The 21,046-nt window shown below is 34.6% G+C and overlaps 1 protein-coding gene across 2 annotated transcripts in view; it reads right to left on the bottom strand.

Annotated features, from left to right (window-relative positions):
• Positions 1–313: 313 nt before the first annotated feature.
• The window catches only part of MRPS31 (mitochondrial ribosomal protein S31), a 31,739-nt gene continuing 11,006 nt past the window's right edge, over positions 314–21,046 (bottom strand). The window contains exons 4-8 of one of the 2 annotated variants that reach the window (XR_001145312.1): positions 20,118–20,261; positions 16,596–16,669; positions 11,546–11,689; positions 686–1,237; positions 314–413 (exon numbers count right to left, since the gene is read on the bottom strand). Coding sequence is in view for 1 of the 2 variants with exons in the window: in XM_012723143.1 (XP_012578597.1) it covers positions 1,008–1,237; positions 11,546–11,689; positions 16,596–16,669; positions 20,118–20,261 (592 nt within the window). In the remaining variant the exon portion in view is untranslated. Of the gene's footprint in view, positions 414–648; positions 1,238–11,545; positions 11,690–16,595; positions 16,670–20,117; positions 20,262–21,046 lie in introns of those variants that run through there. The other variant, XM_012723143.1, reaches the window with a different exon arrangement.

The raw sequence follows: 21,046 nt of genomic DNA on the forward strand, positions 1-21,046 counted from the left end.
ATCAATCTGCCTGTTCTGCCCCCCACTCTGTCTCTGGTGAATCCTCTCACCCCCTGTACCTATGCCTATACCCCAGGTCTTGTATACATAGATAAATAAAAATCCCCGCATTTCTGGCCTAGAACCCAAGACCAGAATATTTTTACATAAGTAAAAATAAATAAATCTTTAAAATAAATTGCACACCATACTTCTGACAAGGACTGCTATCAAAGGTAAAATACAAATAACACAATAAAAAAATTAGCAAAGAAAGCTAAGCAAACAATTTTAGTGCTAATGCCTGTGTTTATTTATTTATTTTTTGCTGATGTACATTCACGGTGCCTTGTTTCCTTAGTGTATGTATTCATCATTTGAGGCCTGGGTTTAATGGAGGTTTTTTTCACATGATTTTTATTTGCTTGGAAGGTCTAGAATATAAAAAGATAAAAAAATTGTTTTGAGGTTTTTCAGACTACTCAATTCTTTTTGAATTGTGTGAATCTGAGTCACATTTCTAGGCACCATAATAGAAGATAATCATTTTAACTTTGATGTGAAGGCCTAAAGTACTGGGAGAGATTAGGATACAATGTTCTTCTTAATGCTGACCCATACTTAGTCACTTCTCATTTAGATTTAGCGTGAAATATAAAATAAATATATATGCAAATATGTAAGTATGTATATGCATATAACATACCTCAATTGTTATAGCACTCTGATGTCATCAGGTATCTCTAACAAATGTATTTCGAAGTGTAGTCACTGAATGAAAAAGATTACAGAGGATGTTGTCTCAGCTTATTACTAATTCTTTTTGTTAAGAATCACTAGTTGAATTCACAAATGTCCATTTTCCACACAAGAGCATTTTATAGTTAACTCTATATATTCCTAAACAACATTTATACCATTCAAGTCAGGTGCAGTAATTAACACAATAAAGGCAAACATCTAGTAAAATTACTTTATTTAGTTATAATACTTATCTTCAACAGCTTAAAATAAAGTTTCCATGATAATCAATTCAACTGTATGTCACTTTCTTTTAGAATGTCCTGTTTTTCATTAAAATAATTTTTAAACCATTCTATATGTTCTATCTTCTGTTTCACACTCAGATACGGGTTTTTAGAAAGGCCACAGGTCACCAGCTCCATGAAGTGGCGAATTGGTCCTTGTTTTGGAAAATCCACAAGATATTTATCCAGAAATATGTGTTCATGAAATTCAGAACCATCATCATCAAAACCTAGGGCATGAAACAAACAAACAAAAAAGCCTTTACATTATAATCTTCAATGTCTTACATCAGAAAATTAGTGAGGTAACACAGCATATTACAACTAAAAAATACCTCATACTAATGAGGTAATATAGCACATTATGACTAAAAATACAAATTGTGGAGTTAAACCAAGGTTTTCCCACCAACATAACAACTGTGTGGTGAGACAAATTAACTTCTTTGAGCTCAGTTTTCTCAGGCATAATATAAGGATTAAAACAGCATCTTTTTCATAGAGCTTCTGTAAAGATTAAAGAGATACAAAACTTTACTTAGCATATAGTAAACATTCAAAGTACAACAGCCTACTACTATGACTATTTTAACATTCAAAGCAACCACTAACAAAATTATACAAATGACACTAAAAATGTACATAAATAAGATGGAATCCTTTAAGCAGCCTACAAAGAACAAAAAATATATAGCTTATTTTTTTTAGTAATATAATCAACGTTATTATCAATATTAAATATTTATTAACATATTACTATGTTATGCTGTTTTACTTACAATATATAATGTGTATTATATATAGATTGCTTATCTATACATATTTTTAACAAGACAAATTATTACTGAAATTTTTTCTTTGAATTTTATTCAAAATCTGGGTGGTTCTCCCTCCATAGTTTGATTATACCAACAAGCAAGTATGTTATTCCTTTAGTTTTTTTTTTTTTAAAGATTTATTTATTTGTACATACAGAACTGGGGTACAGGCCAGAGATGCAGGGGTGGCGAAAGACTTCACCAGAGACAGAGTGGGGAGCAGAACAGGCAGATCAACAAAGTACACTGCTGAGGGGAGCAGCGGGTGGGTCAGGAGAGGTCTGCCACACCATGTGGTCACCTCCGGGGCAGGTGGTAATCGAACTCATGCGGAAGTGGTTTCAGCTTCTTAGTGCAATGCTTTAACCCACTGCGCCACCAGGGAGGGCCTCCTTTAGTTTTTTTTTTTTAAGGTAATATGAAATGGCATGGTGAGGAACAGATTGGGGAATATAATAGGTAAAATAAAAAAAAAAAATCCCCTTTTCCATAAAGACAAGTACTGTTAAATTTTACATGCCTGTCAATTATTCTTCAATAAACCCAGTATAACAATGTTGTAATTTGAAAAATATGTCAGAGTAAGTTTAAATTCTCAATGTATTTGAAAGAGAACATGTTAGTGCTAAAAGTAAGGTATATAACATGGAAATATAATAGGTGAAGAGGAAGGATAATGCTCTGAAAAAAATCAAAAGGTGATTTCTAGATTGAGGTGTTTTTTGGTTATTTTTAGTTATTAGTATCCTTAAGTGTACCGATATAACACTCAACACAAATTAGAAACCATTGAAAAAATGGTCATTTTAACACCGGCTCAGTAATTAATTTATTAAATCAATAGACAATGATCTGACAACTGTCTCTGACATACATAAAGTAACAGTAGGTATAAGTGGACATGACTATACTGTATTAGGGAATTAAAGCTTCTAAAAAGGGCCATAAGTAATCTAATTCGGTATTATCTTTGCTCTAGAGGAAATAACAATCTTCTTAATTTAGCATGCTCTAGGAAGACAAAATAGAAATATCCTTCCAGAACAACTTAATGAATGAATGAGAGTACTCAATGATACTGATTAAGTATAAAACAAAGGGAAAACAGAGATAAAGAAGCGACACTATCTCCAAAAATAAGTTTCAGATAAATTACACTGGAAAGGCTACTAGAGATCTGATCATACACAACTCAAAAACCTCAGGCAAAGATATTCTAAACAGGTAAACGCTAACAAGATGGGACTTCTAGTTAAAATGTGGCAGGTAGAGCCCATGCTTTCAAAATTCATGCTCCCTTGTGATATCCTTTCTAAATGGCTGTAAAAGTAGTAGAAAGTATAAAAGCACAAAGACATCACAAAATTTCCTAAGAGAAACCATTAAAAAATGTTCATTTTAACACTGGCTCAATAATTAATTTATTAAATCATTAATAGACAATGATCTGACAATTGTCTCTGACATATATAAAGTAACAGTAGGTATAAGTGGACATGACTAGATTGTATTAAGGAATTAAAGCTTCTAAAAAGGGCCATAGGTAATCTAAGAAAGTATAAAAGCACAAAGAAATCAATCACAAAAGAAACAATAATATATGGAACATATCAATAAAATCTCACAAGATGGAAAGCTAAGATATGAATAGTAACTTATTTGTCAGTGAAAGATGCTAAAATCAAACACTTGCAGAAGGGGAAGATAGTATGATACAAAATGGAGGCTTTAGGCCCTAGAGGCACCAAATTAGGACTGAGGATGAGGGTCAAAAAATAAAGAACGAATTAAAACGGTTTAGGGAATAGTTAGATCTCCCATATATCCCATTTTTTGTTGCTAAGTGACTAAGTCATCCTCAAATAGGATAGGCAAGTCCCATTTTAAAGAAATAGGAATCAAGTTACTGAACTGCTAAGAGGGAAATAGATTGAAAACCTGTATGCTGAATGGTGAACCCACTTCCTCCCTTTCTCCCACCCAGTTTTCAGCACATATATAACCAAGGCAAAGATCTGAAATCAAGTGGTTCGAAGATTTCTTTATGATGAGTCTTAATGGAAACAGCTATAAATATGGAGTTGCAAGAGTCTCCAAGCTGGCTCCTTCCCAATGTCTCAGAAATGAAATCTACCAGTCAATAAGTCCCACTCAGTACCACAAATCCAATAAACTATTTTTATGGTTTTTACAAATGTATGTTTCATACATTTTTACTCTAATGTATGAACAAACTTCCAAAGAATAACAGATATTTTAGGAATGCCTCTAAAGTAAGTGACACGTTGGCATAAATTACTACTAGTCTATCAAAATGTTTTTACTTTTTATCATAGTATGAAAATTAAAACTTATGTATGGCTGTTCAGCAACTTTACATTTTCTAGCCCCCTTTGAGTTAGGCATAGTCAAATGATTGCTAATAGATTATGATCAGAAGTGACATGTGACATTTTCAGATCTGAGCCTTTAAGATAGAATAATTACAGAATAGTAATTATACTACACACTTCTTCCCCTTATAAGCCCAGCACAATGTTCCTGTAATCATGCATATGATGAAAATATCTTTTGGGAGGAAAGATAAATTAAGACAGAAGAAAACTGATCTTTGGATAACTGTGTATCCAAGTTGTTTACTGATCTAACACTTGAACTACTATAGCATATTAATTTCTATCCTGTTGAACAACTGTATTTCTAGGGTCTCAATGAAACAGCAGCTAGTTACTGTGAAGTTAACAAACCCCAAAGTAAAAAGAAAGTCTGAAGTAACGAAACTAAGAATATAGGTAAAATCTAATACAGATAAGTAGAGAAGGTGGTGGGAGGGAGAGTAGCTAACCATCAATCTTGTAAGGTCCTAATTATCAAATAAATAGTAGAAGTACTGAAAAATAAAGTTCCTAGATTAAAGAACCCAGTGATGCCTAGAGCAAATGATCCCCTTAACAAGGGCCATCATCCTGAAACATATTAAGTATTATAGTCCTACTAATGTAAATAATAAATACAGATCTAACAAAAATTGCAGTATACCTACCTATACTGGGAAGGTCAGAAGAAAGACACATATGATATCTAAATGGAACAACGGAATTAAGCATGTAATTTAGAAATATAAAAAAATAAAAGTTAAATGTGGTTGACAGAGGTTGTTCTCAGAATAGGTCTGATTAGGTGACCAAAAATGTTTTATATCATACGTTTTACATTAAACTATAAGCTTACTATGATTTAAAAATTGAAATTAATTAAAAAATAAAAAGAGACAAATTTTGAGACAATATTTCTGGCTATGCAAAAGAGATTGAATCTATAATACATTAAGTTCTTACAAACTGATAAAGCAACCCAATAGAAAAAAAATTAAAGAATATGAAGAAGTAAGGTACAAAACAAATGCAAAATAGACACCATACAAAAAGATTTACAATCTGGTAAATGTAAATACAAACACAAATGATACCACTTTTTGCCCTCAGCATCTGAAGATTAAAAATATTCAGTATTAGGTAAGGTGTGGAGAAATAGGATTTTCACTTGGCTGGAGGGTCAGCTGGCTATCTTTTTTGAAGATGGTATGTCAAGTAAACTTTCACCTATTTATATACATAATTTAAGATTTTTTTTAAAGAAACATAACAGACTAAAGAGAAATTGAGAGTGGAAAATTTAACCCAAGAAGAAAAGTCTACATAGCGTATAATCAACTAATCTTGTGTCTAATTCTGCTTCACAAGTTACTGAATGCAATTAAATATTACTAATATAGCTCCAAGATATAGTACAACATATAAAGGACAAAATCCAGTTAACAACAATGACCGGTTATTTCTGACAAGAGTATATACTATAGCACAGAAACAAGTTCAGTCACTTTTACTTTGAAGGGTTTCTACTTGCATTAATGTCAAAACTATTTCTTTTCCTGTCAGTTACTTTAGAAAAAATTTATTTATTTATGCACACATGAGCTGGGGTGTCAGCCAGAGATGGGGGAGGGGAGGAGTGAGCGGATTCAACAGTGGCAGAGTGGAATAGGCAGATCTACTGAAATCCACGGCTGAGGGGAGCAATGGGCAAGACAGGAAAGGTCTGCTGTGTCATATGGGTCACCTCCCTGGCTGGGGATGGAACTCATGCTACAGGTACTGCAGGGAGCTTCATAGTGCTGTATTTTAATCCCCTGAGCTACTAAGGAGGGTTCTCCTGTAAGTTATTTTGAGGCTGTTATTATTCATAGGCTATTATCTCATCTGAAACAACTAGCAGAGTGTTTCATTTAACACACACCTATTAATCTATATTTTCCCCAATTTTCTCCATACCAAGGCCTTCTGTGTAAAAAGTGCCCTCTGTAGAGTATAATGGTCATTCTGAATTTTTACGACTATTCTTAGTAACTCATATTACATAACATATTCCAGATATCCAAGAAAAAGATGGCATATTAGAAAGTTTAAACCAAATAAAGATACAAAAATGTAATTAATGTCCATGACTAAGCTTTCCTGTCCACCAAAATCTCTAAACTGAAAATTATTCTTGGACAGCATTCAAAAACACATTTAAGTTTGGCATGGAAAGGAGGCTAATGGATACTGAATAGCAAGACTCTGTTAACTGCATAACATAGTAAAAGTGTAGATAAATTTTGTTAAAATCAAAGTCAAAACTAAAATAAAATCATTTTATAGGTGGGAACAATTCCACTGAACAGTTCTCTACTGTGGCAAAGGACATCAGAAGGAAGAAATCAGTTCTGAAAACAAAAACTGAAAAAAACCGACTCTGAATTGGAAAAATAATTTATATTCTTAGTGGCAGAACAATAAACTATAGTTATAAAACAGAAAACACAACACTGGGAAGTAAAACTGTACGCACAGGACACATAATTTTGTCATTTTCAGAATTATTTTCCAAAAATGACATTGTAAACTCCTAAAACATCTTTCTCCAGAAGTATCAAAGTAAATCTTCATGAAGTTAATTATTAGCAGAGAACATTCTTATTAATTTAAAATTTTAAGTATAAGATACATAAAAAGAAGTGACTGAACTGTTGAGACCTTAGGTTCTAATGTTTTTCTCTTGAAGTATTTAGTTCTTAAATGTGTACTGAGGGAGTAAGTGGTCAAAGTAATAGTTTCCAAGGTTTCTTTCCTATTTCCTTCAAATAATTATTGCCTTAAAGAGCTAGAAGTGAAATTCCTCCCTTTCTGACTCTGAAACATCAATAATAAGTACAAGTGTATATATGGATACTTGTCACATTTATTCTTCCCACCCTAGCAAAGCCCTGTTTTAGACCTTTTTGTAGAAATTAATCTTTTTCATAAATCAAGTCAAATTTAAGACAAGTTCCTTTGGAATTTGGATACTAAATATTTAGTAAACACAAGCATTTTTCCTGTTGCTGACAGCATCAGCTCATGCTTTTCTATTATTCTACTTGGTGGTTCCTAAAAACTACATAATACCCTTGTTAATATTTTAAGATTTAAAAAATATAAAAGAATTAGAAGTAGCAAATCACTCATAGAAACTGGAGTGATGCTGGTAATGGTGTTTTACTTGATCCTCAAGAAGAATCTTATAAAGTTTGGTCCCATTATTATCCCCATCACAGGAGCGTGAATTCCTAACCACTATACTTCACCACATCTCTTCATGTTATTCTACATCAGTACTGTGTTTTAATATAATGTTTTTAACCATGAGGACTTGGAACACCGAAGTTTTATGACAGAACACTTCAAAATGTAATAATCAAAGTGGCAAAAATTAAAGATAAGTAGGTAACACTAAATGCATGTAGAGAAAAATGAATCATACACAAGGAAACCCTTAAAGATTATCTGCAGATTTCATGGCAGAAACCTTGCAGGCTAGAAGGAAATTGCATGGCATATTAAAAGTGCTGAAACTGATTACATTCTACTCTACTAGGCTGTATGTCAGAATTCAAAGGTGGAAAAAAGACTTGACAAACAAAAATTAAAGGGATTCATCACGACTAAACCAGCCTTGTGGGAAATACTAAAATAACTCTTACAAACTGTAAAGAAATTCTGGTTAGATGTAGCAAGAAAACAAAAACATACAATATTGGGAGGAGAAATAAAAATGTGGAGTATTAGAATGAGCTAAAAAAAAAAAATCAATTCACCCAACATATTGTAGGTTAAAGGTGCAGGGGAAGGTGTCTGTGCACGTGTGAGAAGAGTCACTAAAAATAGCTGAGTAAGCACAACAGGCAGATTTACTGAAATATACTCTAATGGGAGCAGCAGGCAAAACATATGTAGGTCAGCTCCTTGGCCAGGGATCGAAGTCAGGCTGTAGTGGTGATAGCACTGAAACTTAACCCCCAGTCCACCAGGGAGGTCTCCAGTAAGCTTTAAACATAGAATCTTATGCATAAACTTGTGATAACCTCAAAATAAAAACCTATAAAGGACACATAAGAAATTGGAAAGGAAATTGAAATAACACAAAAAGACATCTAAGCATAATAGGAGCGAATAAGAGAAAATAAAAAGACAGAGAAATCACAAAATATCCAAGAAAAATAATAAAATGGTAGTAAATATAAGTAAATACTTATTATTTGGAAACAGTAAAAAGAAAAAAAATCTCCCATAAAACAAAGTCTAGGACCAGACAGCTATTGAGTTCTACCAATCCTTAACAAAACTTATACTGGCTATTCTCAAACTCTTCCCCCCAAAAGTAAATATTGCAGACCATTATCACTGATGAAAAAGGATGCAAAAATTCACAACAAAATACTAGCAATTCAACAGTACATTACAAGGACCCATACGCTGTGCCCAGGTGGAATTCACTTCACAGATGCAAGGATGGCTCAACATATACAAATCAATTAATATAATTCATCACATCAACAAAAGGAGGACAAAAATCATATGCTCATATAAATAAAGGCAAAGAAAGCACTTATAAGGTCAGCAACCATTCAGGATAAAAATGAAAAAAAAGAAAGAAAGAAAGAAAGAAAAGAAACAGAAGGGAAATACCTCAATATAATATAATAAACACACAGCTAATATACTCAACAGTGAAAAACTGAAAGTGTTCCTTTAAGATCAGAAATAAGGTAAGGGTGCCCCATTCTCACCATATACAGCTTCTATTTATTTAGTTAGAGGTCTTAATCATAAACAATCAGAAAACAACAAAAGTAAAAGGACTCCAGATTGGCAAAGAAGTGATGCAGATGATAGTTTAGTTAGAAAACCCTAAATACTTCAATAAGGAACTATTGGAAACAATGCAATAATACTGTGATAGGTTACACAATCAATACACAAAAATTTGTTGCACTCCTACAAATAGAAGGAAAAATAAATTAAGAACCTTGTTTATAGTTGCATCAAAAAGAATCAAATACCAAGGGATAAATTTAATAAAGGAACTGAAAGACCTATATACAACAAAAACTATGAGACACTGTTAAAAAACAGAGAACAAAACCTTGAGTCCTTTTAACTACCCTGATGCCTTCTAGAATATAAAAACCATGACAGTTCAAGAAATATATTATATGATAAGGCCTAATTAATAGGGCCTCCCTAATAGTGCAGGGGTTAAAGTCTCATTGCTATCATGCTTAAAACTAGCCACTGCAGCCTAAGTTTGATCCCCAACCACTGGCCAGGGATCTGACCTACATGGCAAAGCAGGCCTCTCCTGTCTCACCTGCTCCTCGTGTGTTTCAGTAGATCCACCCTATCTGCTCCCCACTCTGTCTCTGATGAATCTGCTCACCCCCCACACCTCTGGCCTACACCCCAGTTCTTATGTGCATAAATAATACTAAATCTTAAAAAAAAATATGCTAGAGCTCTCCCTGGTGGCACAATGGGTTAAAGCACTGCATTATGAAGTTCTCACAAGCCACTGCAGCACCAGTTCAATCCCCCATCAGGGAATTGACCCATGTGGCATGGCAGACCTTTTCTGACCTGCCCGCTGCTACCTTCAACAGTGTACTTTGTCAGTCTGCCTATTCTGCTCCCCACTCTGTCTCTGGTGAGTCCTCTCACCTACCACACCTCTGGCCTATACCCTAGTCTGTAAGGATAAAAAAAACAAACAAAAAAACCCCGCTATATAATAGATGTAAAATAGCATGCTATCTATATTACTGTATATACCATATAAATATACAATATTAAGGACTTTGCTAAAGGTTATTTAAATCTCTAAAGTTTTCTGGTACAAAGTAATACTTTATAAAAATATAAAACTAAATATTACTGATTTAAAAAATTACTAATTTTTAAGCTTCCATTCCACTTATTAATTCAAATAAAAGGTTATCAGAAATTAAAATATTTTAGTGGCAGCCTAATATAAAAATTAAAAAAAAAAAAAGTGGACTGTAGTTTCCTAACTTTTTTGGTATTTACAATTTGTAGCTTATTTTTCATAAAATAAATGGATCTAGCTGAAAACATAGCTATAAAATTTGGCACAAATGTTTAGTTGATGTCTACATGGATTGCAATAAAAGAAAAATAGCATAGTAATACTGTTTTCCTTTTGAATAAGAGGTAACATTTCCTAAAAAATTTCCAGGGAAATAAACGATAGTTTATTATAGCTTAAGTACCCAATTATGTAGTCAGAGTTCCACAGAATTTCAAAGTGTCTGAATGTTTTGCTTTGCATGGCTTTGAGAGCAAATACCCTGCATTTCATTAATGCAGCAATGGTTTCATGAATAAAATATACCAACATAAGACTTTATGAGTCATAATGTTCTCCAAAATTATAAATACTATCTTACACCCAATATTTAATGTATCAAAAAATTTATCAGGTAATCTTCTCCTTGGCAACTAGAAAACTGTCATCATTTGTAGTTTTCCACACTGTATCATGGAAATTCAGAAAGCATTTTGTGACGCAATCTCATTTCTTCATTATCCTTATCAAACAACTAGAATTAAGTGAAATTCCAACATTCTTTTTAAAAACATTGTCAGGGCCCTCCCTGGTGGCACAAGGGGTTAAAGCGAAGCACTATAAAACTATACGCAGCCACTGCAACATAAGTTTGATCCTCAGCCAGGGAGGTGACCCATAAGGCATGACAGACCTCTCTTGTCCTGCCTGGCTGCTCCCCTCAGCAGTATATTTTAGTTAATCTTCCTGTTCTGTTCCCCACTCTTGTCTCTGAATCTTCTCACCCTGACCCCCACACCTCTGGCCTGTACCCCAGTTCTTTTTTTTTTGAAGATTTATTTATAAATACAGAACAGGGGTACAGGCCAGAGATGCATGGGTGTTAAGAGGATTCACCAGAGACAGAGTGAGGAGCAGAACAGACAGACCAATAAAGTACACTGCTGAGGGGAGCAGCAGGCGAGGTAAAAGTCTGCCTTGCCATGTGGGTCAGCTCCCTGACTGGGAATAGAGCTCATGTTGAGGCTGTTGGGGCCAGCTTCACAGTGCTGTGCTTTCACCTGTTGTGCCACCAGAGAGGGTCCTATACCTCAGTTCTTGTATACATAAATAAATAAATCTTTAAAATAAATAAATAAAACATTGTCAGATTCTTTTAGGATGCCATGAAGATATTGTAAAAAGTTCTGAATTCATATAACTACATAGATTCTGCAATTGAACATCTGCCAGAAATAATATAATCACTGAATTTTATAAATCTCTGAAAGTAAAACTTACCTGCTTCATTATTAATTGGAAACTGCCAGAGTTTCCCCTCTTTTGTCCACTGGATCATCTCTTCAAAGCCATTTTGAAAGGGCTGTTCATTTATTGCGGCTAACTGCTTAGCAAATTCCACATCCCAAAGTGAAGGTGTTGTCTCTGTGTAGTAAAATACCTCACATAAGTAAAAGTCAATGTAATGTAAATGCCTTTCTTTTCACAAATGTTTATAATCAGTTCTGAACTGATTAGGTTTTTTTTTCAAACCTTGACATACATCATTACAGTACATAATAAAAGGTCATTCTATAAGCACTAAAATTGAAATAAAAAATGACATATAAAGACCACACTACAATAATTAATAGGCTCAACTGTTGTTTTACTATAATACTAGATAATCAACTCCTAAAGTCTCACTGCTCTCTCCCCCACACTGAAAGGGAAAAAGTAATTATTTCAAGGATAACTTTATGATTGTGAATATTTTTTATAATACATATGACTTTGATCTTTTAACAACTAAGTTACTAATGTACTAACAAAGATGTTAAATTAACTATTAATAGTACATAATAATAATAATAATAATGATAATAACACTAACAGATACTGAGCATTTACTTTATGCTAAACATTTTTTATGCACTAGTTACTTCAATCTCACAAACAAACCTACAAGTAAGGTAATGTTAGCTTATTATGATCATTACTTCACGTTTCAATCATTTATTTGGAAATTTAAGAATCGAGTCATATTCTCACTAGTCACTACAGTTAGGAATATAAAGTTGCATAGCCATTTTGGTTAACAGTTGGGCAATTTCTTAAAATGTTAATAATATACTTTAACACAACCACTTTAGTCCTAGATTTACATAAAAGAAAACTTGTCCAACTCAAAGACTTGTACATGAATGTTAAAGGAAGCTTTATTTGTGGTAGGCAAAAACTGGAAACAGCCCAAATGTCCATCAGTGAGCAAAATGAATATAAAATGTGATACATCCATATAATCATACACTAGTCAGCAATAAAAAGAAATTGTTGGCATATGCCAATATTATGGCTAAATCTCGGATCACTGTGAGTGAAAGTCAAGACAAAAAAGAGCATATACTGTATTCATCTATATAAAATTCTAGGAAATGCAAATTAACTTATACAACAGAAGGCTCATCAACAGCTGCCTAACGACAGGGGAAGAAAAGACAGTGCCAAGGAACACAGGAAACTTTTGAGGGTGAGAGAAATGTTGAATATCTTGATAGGCAATTTCACAGGTGTATATGTTTGTCAAAGTCCATCTAAATGCATACATTAAGTGCATGTAGTTGTTATGTGTAAATAGTATCTCAATACAACTGAAAAAAAAAGCCATGTCAATATTTGTTTCTTAGCAAGTCTTTTCCCTAAAATTTTACTCTGTAGTTATAAATTTTATGTCTTTATTTTTTTTTCTAGGTGTGAGTTTACTTTTTAAAGTAAGTGAGGATTTTATAGTTTACTCTTTTTCATTTAACAATGACTGTACTAATATCCCACATTCCAATGTATTACAATAAACCAGTCCTCTATTCATTTTTTTAAAAGACTAATTTATTTATTTTGTGCAGAAGAACTGGATGGTAGGCCAGATGTATGGAGTGGGTGGTGAGAGGGTTCACCAGAGACAGAGTGGGGAGCAGAACAGGCAGATCTACTGAAATACATTGCTAAGGCGAGCAGCAGTAGGAGACACAGGAGAGCTCTGCTGTGCCATGTGGGTCACTTCCCTGGCCAGGGATGGAACTCAGGCCACTGCAGTGGGCTTTTGTGGTGGCAGCACTAAGCATTCTAAACCACCAGGGAGGCCCAAATCCCCTATACTTGAACATTTTGATCATTTACATAATTTCTCTTGTTAACACTGTAAGGATAAATATCTTTATAGCTATACTTGCATGCACATCTGTAGTTATTTCCTTATAATAAATTCCTAAGAAACAATTTCTGGGTCAAAGGCACGAATCACATGCTATTTATTCTATTCCTCACCTCTTTACCACTTCTACCAATGTTCTAAAGCATTCCAATGAACTGCTCATTTAAGGTAAGCCTTAATTTTACCTCTTGTATTTTTTATTTAAAAATTTTTTGGCTTTCTTTTTTATGTACATATCAATAACTTTTCTTACCACAAAGTTATTTATATATACACTTATGCTTTCTTCTAAAAGTTATATTTATTTTTATATTTAGTCATTTAATTAATCAAAAATTAATTTTGTGTTGTACACGAAATTTTTGTTATTGTTTTTAATCTGTTACTATCAGCCTTTATGTGCTGACCATTGAATATTAGCTTTATTGGCCTAGAATCTCTTATACAGAGAAAGATCACAGCAGTTAGGCTTAATTAGCCACATTTATATAGTAATTTTAACTGTAAAATAACAATTATCTTGGCCACATTTTAAAAATTTAATCAGTGAACAGTAATCTATCTATATCTTTTCTAGCATCATCATTACCATGTTATTATTACTATAATTATACTACTGCTAATAGCTTTGATGATTTATTGGATGTCTACTGTAATTCCAAGCACTGGAATTACATTTTCTCATTTAATCCCTGATATTTATAAGCCTCATTTCATAAGAGGCAAAGGGAGGCACAGATTTGTGTGGCAGCTCTAAAGTTTTTTTTTTAAGATTTGTTTATTCATACAGAACTGGGGTACAGGCCAGAGATGCGGAGGGTGAGAGGCTTCACCAGGGACAGAGCAGGGAGCAGAACAGGCAGATCAATGAAGTACACTGCTGATGGGAGCAGCGGGTGGGCCAGGAGAGGTCTGCCACACCATGTGGTCACCTCCGGGGCAGGCGGGAATCTCACTCATGCGGAAGCGGCTTTAGCTTCTCAATGCTGTGTTTTAACCCGCTGCGCCACCAGGGAGGGCCTCTAAGGTTTTTTTCTAAGATTTTTATTTATTTATGCATACAAGATTGGGGTGTAGGCCTGAGGTTCAGGGGTGAGAGGATTTACCAGGGACACAGTAGGGAGGAGAACAGGAGGATCTACTGAAACACACTGCTCAGGGGACAGCAGAGGTCTGCTGTGCTATGTGGGTCAGCTCCCTGGCTCATGCCACCCACAGTAATAGCTTCATGATACTGAAATTTTAACTCTTACACCACCAGGGAAGCCTGGTAGCTCTAAATTTTAATCCAGATCTATATAATACCAACATTCATTAAGCCACACTGCCTCTCAATTCTAGATTATGCAAGGATGTTCAGCAATGTCTATTAATACAACCTCTCCAGCAGGGCCACAAACTTATGAGGAGCAACATGTAGGAATCCATGGGGCAGAAAAGCTCACTCAGCTAATCAATAAATAATTATTGCAAGCAATTTACATGCCAGGAATATTTTAGATGGTAGAGAGACTGCAGTGCACAATCCTAAATTTAAGTCTGCAAACTGTTGCTATTCTTGTATTTAACTGGACACAAATGACACTCTTTAAATTCAAGTAAGCATTACTTTTTTAAAATAGTATCTTCATTAGAGAAAGTTTACATATATGTGTGCATTATTTTCCTTATTACAGTATACTCATTTAACACTTCTTTATATACATATAACTTTAGTACTTTCTTGCAACTAATTTCAATATTAGGAGTATGATTGAGCCCAAGTGCCTCTTCTGGCTGTCCATTAGAAGGACAATAGCAGTTATCTTAAACACAAATTCCCTTTAAGTTGGAGGAAATTCCCTTTCAACAGAAGAGAGGGAATCCATTTTTCATGCCTGGGCCTTTTGTATTTTCTTGTCATCTTATAGGACAGAAAATATCTAACAATATAAGAGAGCTAGTCTCTTAAGCTCTGCTTATAGTTTTGTTTTTTTTTTTTTTAAAGATTTTATTATTTATGCATATGAGAACTGGGGTATAGGCCAGAATGCAAGGTGGTGATGGTGAGAGGGTTCACCAGAGACAGAGTGGGAAACAGAACAGGCAGACTGACTGAAATACACTGCTGAAGGGAGTAGAAGGTGAGACAGGAGAGGTCACCTCCCTGGCTGGGGATCAACTGATGCTTCAGTGGCTCTGGATAGTTTCATAGTGCTGTGCTTCAACCCCTTCTACCACCAGGGAGGGCCTCCTTTGCTTATAGTTTAAATGAACAAACTTAAGTAACAACCCTTTATATATTTTATAGTTCAATTTGTTCAAAGAATTATTTACGAGTTACTTTAATAAGTGACTTTAGTTAAGAGAACCAACTCCTATTATCTGAAACCATCTGGTCACCTGGCTAGTTGCTGCAGGGAAAACATAAATTGGTAAGAACTACCCCCTAAAATCAAGGAGTTGGTTGAAAAGTAGGAAAATCAGATGTTTATATAAGTGACAGAAATATTCAGTGAGCCACTGGAGGCTGGCTTGAAACCTAAATATCAAATATAACATTATTTCTATCAAGCCCAAAAATAAATCGTAAACCAGAAATCATTTGTCAATAAATCAAAATTAATATCAAATAGAGAATGCTCTTATTTTTCTTAGATTCAAATGGTAAATCTGACTTCTTACTCAACGGGGTAACAAACAGGGAATAAAAAAAACCACTACAACAAGTCTGCTAATATACTCCCTGAATGTTCTTCCTCCCTTCTAAACAATCCCTAAATCACCCCAGTAGTTAGTTCTACAAAAGCTAACTCATCTTCTGGAGAGTGAGGTACCTAAAGGTAGGAACCACAACTTATTTGTTTTTGTGTAACCACACAGCTATATGTTGTGAGTGATAGGAAACCATTCATATTCTAAACCCGAAATTGTAGCCAATTTGTAGCTCTATACTCACTGGTAGTTCTTACTTCCCAAAATGCTGTATTGCAAGGACAGCTGACAATACTAGCAAGGTCAGCAACTACATTCATTAAGGAGGCAGGCCAATGATACAATGGGATATTATAATACCTGAATATTTTCAGTGAAAACATTAAGGACATTTTAAAAAGATGGAGTATTTCTAAATAGGAAAAGTGCTGTTCTTTTCTTACAAACCTGTTTCAAGTGCCTCTTCAGTATCTACCTTAATCTCAAAAATATTAAGTCTCTTCCCCTTGAATAAATCTTTCCTAAAAATGAAAAAGAAAAAAACCATTTATTTAATGAATATTCCTATATATTGTAACAAAAAGCTGTTTAGTAGAAAATTTTACATGAACAATTCACTGTAGAATTTAAAATAATTCCACTGACCCATCCCAGATATTTTCATTTAAATTCCCATGTCTTTAGGACTGATAACTAAAAACAAGCATAAATGCACTTGAGGGGGTCTTTCTGGTAGTGCAGGAATTAAAAATCTCAGTGCTATCAGGCTATTCCAGCCACTGCTGGCACCATGAGTTTAATACCCCGCCAGGGAGCTAACCAACACATGGCACAGCAGACCTCTCCTGTCTTGCCTGCTGCGCCACTGAGCAGTGTATTTCAGGAGATCTGCCTGTTCGGCTCCCCACTGCCTGCTGAATCTTCTCACAACCCCCACACCTTTGGCCTACAACCTAGTTCTTGTATGCATAAATAAATAAAGTAAATCTTTTTTAAAAATGCATTTGAATTGCTTTATCAATTAGAGCAGTTCAATTTCCAAATTATCAACCAAATAATGTCAGATCAATCTGTCCTTACTATTGATTCATTTCCTATTAGTGATTTAGAAAATCTAATGTTTTAGAAATCTATGAAAGTATGTTCATTAGAAGGTGATACAGTCAACATTTGACTTAGTGGAAAGGTAAAAGCACTGCAATAATTAATTATAAATTACAAAAGTTTGCACAGATAAATAAAAACATTCTCACTTACAAAGAAATAACTTTAAAAATGATTTCTTTACATAAATCCAGTATTCTTACTTAACTATTAAAAGTTTATGTCAGAGAACTAATAGACAACTCTTCTTGTATACATGTATATGTATTTTTTAAAAGATTTATTTTTATTTATTTATGCATACAAGAACTGGGGTATATGCCAGAGGTATGACGGGTGAGAATATTCACCAGACACAGAGCAGGGAGCAGAAAAGGCGGATCTACTGAAATATACTGCTCAGGGGAACAGTGGGTGAGAAAGGTGAGGTCCGCTGTGCTATGTGGGTTAGTTCTATCTTTGACAGTACTCAGGCCACAGTGGCTGGTGAAAGCTTCATATTGTTGAGACTTAACCCTGTGCCACCAGGGAGGCCCACTCTCCTTGCATATTTTAAAACTGGCTGAGGCATCAATTCACATTCCTGCATATTTTAAAACTGGCTGAGGCATCTATTTACATTCTTGATTAAATTTATTGGTAGGAAAAAAAACTATATACTGGAGGGTTAATTTCAAATATGATATTGTATTTTTTTCTAGATAAAACTACATTTTTCCATCAAATTAAACTAGCTGAAAAAAATGAAAACACCATATTAAGGTTGGATAAAGTGATCTCAAATAAATTTTACTCTAGGAGGTCACCAAGGTATTTGCAAACAAAGGCATTTAGGCTCCAGAATTATCCTGTGTCTTGCATTCTTCCGCCCACTGAGCTTCTTGCCCGGTAAGCAGGATGATAAAATACATACAAGTACAGTAAAGAGACAATAATTTGGAAAAGCACAGTTTTAAAAGAAGAATGTAGTGAAGGGGAAGGAAACAATCTTTTGCTATGCACTGACTATATGTAGTTTACCTGCATTTCTTTTCTATCCCTCAAATACGTCATTTCAAGTAGCATTCACTTCAGCATCTTATACATGGGGAAACCAACCCAGGGGCCATGGATGTTACCGCAGTCAGCTATACAGTGTCAAGATTGTTGGGCAGGCCTGGGCGATTCCAAAGTTATTGCTCTATGATGCACATTTTCCTTTAACTGAAGGAATCTGCACAGGGTGTATTTTTGCTGGTCATTCTAGGCCTGGATGCCTCAGGTAGTCTCAGGTGAGAGTAGATGGCCCACTGATATCTTACTGTTGTTTTTCCATATTTTTGAGTTCTTTATCAGCTTTTCAACATAGACAAGATATGTACACACAACCCATTTTCGACCTTTTTAAGCTCCTCTCTTGCCACAGCTAATACACTGCAAATTAAACTATGAAGCTAAATATTCTTAAAGAATCTCAGGAAAACATTCTATTTTATTTAATAATATATCATAGATATAAAATCTTTTTTTTTTTTTTAAAGATTTATTTGTGCATACAGAACTGGGGTACAGGCCAGAGACTCAGGGGCGGTGAGAGGCTTCACCAGAGACAGAGGGGGGAGCAGAACAGGCAGATCGACGAAATACACTGCTGAGGGGAGCAGTGGGCGGGCCAGGAGAGGTCTGCCACACCATGAGGTCACCTCCGGGGCAGGCGGGAATCGAACTCATGCAGAAGCGGCTGTAGATTCTCAGTGCTGTGCTTTAACCTGCTGCGCCACCAGGGAGGGCCCAGATATAAAATCTTTTATACCAGTCATCTGAATAATCTCCTAGTCACTATAACTTCTTAAACTTAGTTTGTTAACCATTATCCATCTTTTCCAATCTTCATATACAAATTAGCAATTTAATATCCAGAAGGATCTAAGTCAAGTTTTCTAAGTTTATAATTAAAACAAAATCATGGAATATACATTAAAAACATGCCAATTGGGCCCTCCCTCGTGATGCAGCGGGTTAAAGCACAGCACTAAGAAGCTTAAGCCACTTCCTCATGAGTTCGATCCCCGCCTGCCCCGGAGGTGATCTACATGGTGTGGCAGACCTCTCCTGATCCGCCCACTGCTCCCCTCAGCAGTGTACTTCGTCAATCTGCCTGTTCTGCTCCCCACTCTGTCTCTGGTGAAGCCTGTCACCCTCCGCATCTCTGGCCTGTACCCCGTTCTGTATGAATAGATAAATAAATCTTTAAAAAAAAAAAAATGCCAATTATGAGGTCACCCTGCCATAAAGTTGAGTTAGTTAAATATCTTTCCCCAATTACAACTTTCAGGGCTTAAAAGAGAAAAAACAAACTTTATATAAATACAGGTAAGTTCCTATTATAAAGTAACTATAAGGCAAGGCTTAGTATCTTTAAGAATTGCAAATTACCAAATTCAAATTGCCACAAATAATCTGCACGTTAAGATATTATAATGTATCTTTCTCAGATGGTGGATTATTTCTCAAAGGTATGATGAAAGAAAACTCATATCTCTATGTAGAGATACAATGAATATATGACTATACATTGTTAAGTACATATGAGAATGAAAATAATGTTCCTTGCAAAATACTTATTTGTTAACAACTCTGTCAGCTCTACTTATTCTCAACCAGGAGGCCTCTATTCATTGTGGGTAAGGATGAGGCAGGGTCCATTCTGATTTATTGTATAGAAAACTGAAGAGAGCTAAACCCTCTCTAGGAAATGGCAAATAGAAAGGTAACAGATAAAAATGCATTTGTAATACTCAGACTCCATCAGCAATAATATGTACGGAAATAAAAGAAATCTACAGTTTAACAGACAAGAACAAATAGATTCAAAAGCCTGAATACCTTTTTCTAGGACCAACAGTCTTCTCCTGGGCAAGAGAATCATCACTAGAACCTTCGTCAAACTGAATCTGATGCACTGGTCTTGTACTGACTCTAGCCGTGGCAGACCTGGCCACTTTCATATCTGATATTATGTTACTGAAACTGAAATAACAAAAAGGTTAAGAGAGTCAGAAACTTTAATTATAGAATAGTAGTAAACTTCATTAAACATGAGATTCATATCATTTAATTCATATTTCAATTCTATGCATTAATACAGCATTAAGTTTGTTTAAATAAAAGACTGTCACATGAACATTCACATTCTATTTTGTGGTCGATAGACCACAAAGATTTGTATTTCCTGTCTTTAAAAAATGATCTTCACAAATGTTCACTTAAAAGAGGCATTATAAAAACACAAAATGAAGCACTTGAATGAAATGAAAATAAATTTGGAAAGCATATTATACAGCCTTAACTAAGTGAAGAGAGAATTTTTGAAATAGAAGATACAAAGAAGACAGAAACAAGATTGAGGATAAACAAAGAAATTCTATAAGAAATACCAGATTCCAATAGAAGAGGAAACATAAGAATAATGGATATTACTGAAGGGGTAGGAAGAGGGACAGAAATCATATTCAAAGAAATAGATACTGAGAATTTCCTAAATGTAAGTAAAGAATTGGAAACCCAGGAAGCTGAAAGAACATCCACCATTTCTAAATGCAAAATTACCTTCACCAAGACACACCATTGTTAAATTATCAAAAGTCAACAATAAAGAAAAAATATCAAAGGCTGCTAGGGGAAAAATTGTGAAAAAGAAAAGTACCTCATCTAGAGGGCACCTAACCAGAAGACAGCAGAATGAAGTATTCACAATTCTAAAAGGTTAAAACTGTTAGTCCAGAATACTTTGTCCTACAAAATTACCATGTAGT

This window comes from Condylura cristata, unplaced genomic scaffold, assembly GCF_000260355.1.
Source record: "Condylura cristata isolate star-nosed mole 26May11 unplaced genomic scaffold, ConCri1.0 scaffold00010, whole genome shotgun sequence".
In the NCBI taxonomy this organism is placed as follows: Eukaryota; Metazoa; Chordata; class Mammalia; order Eulipotyphla; family Talpidae; genus Condylura; species Condylura cristata.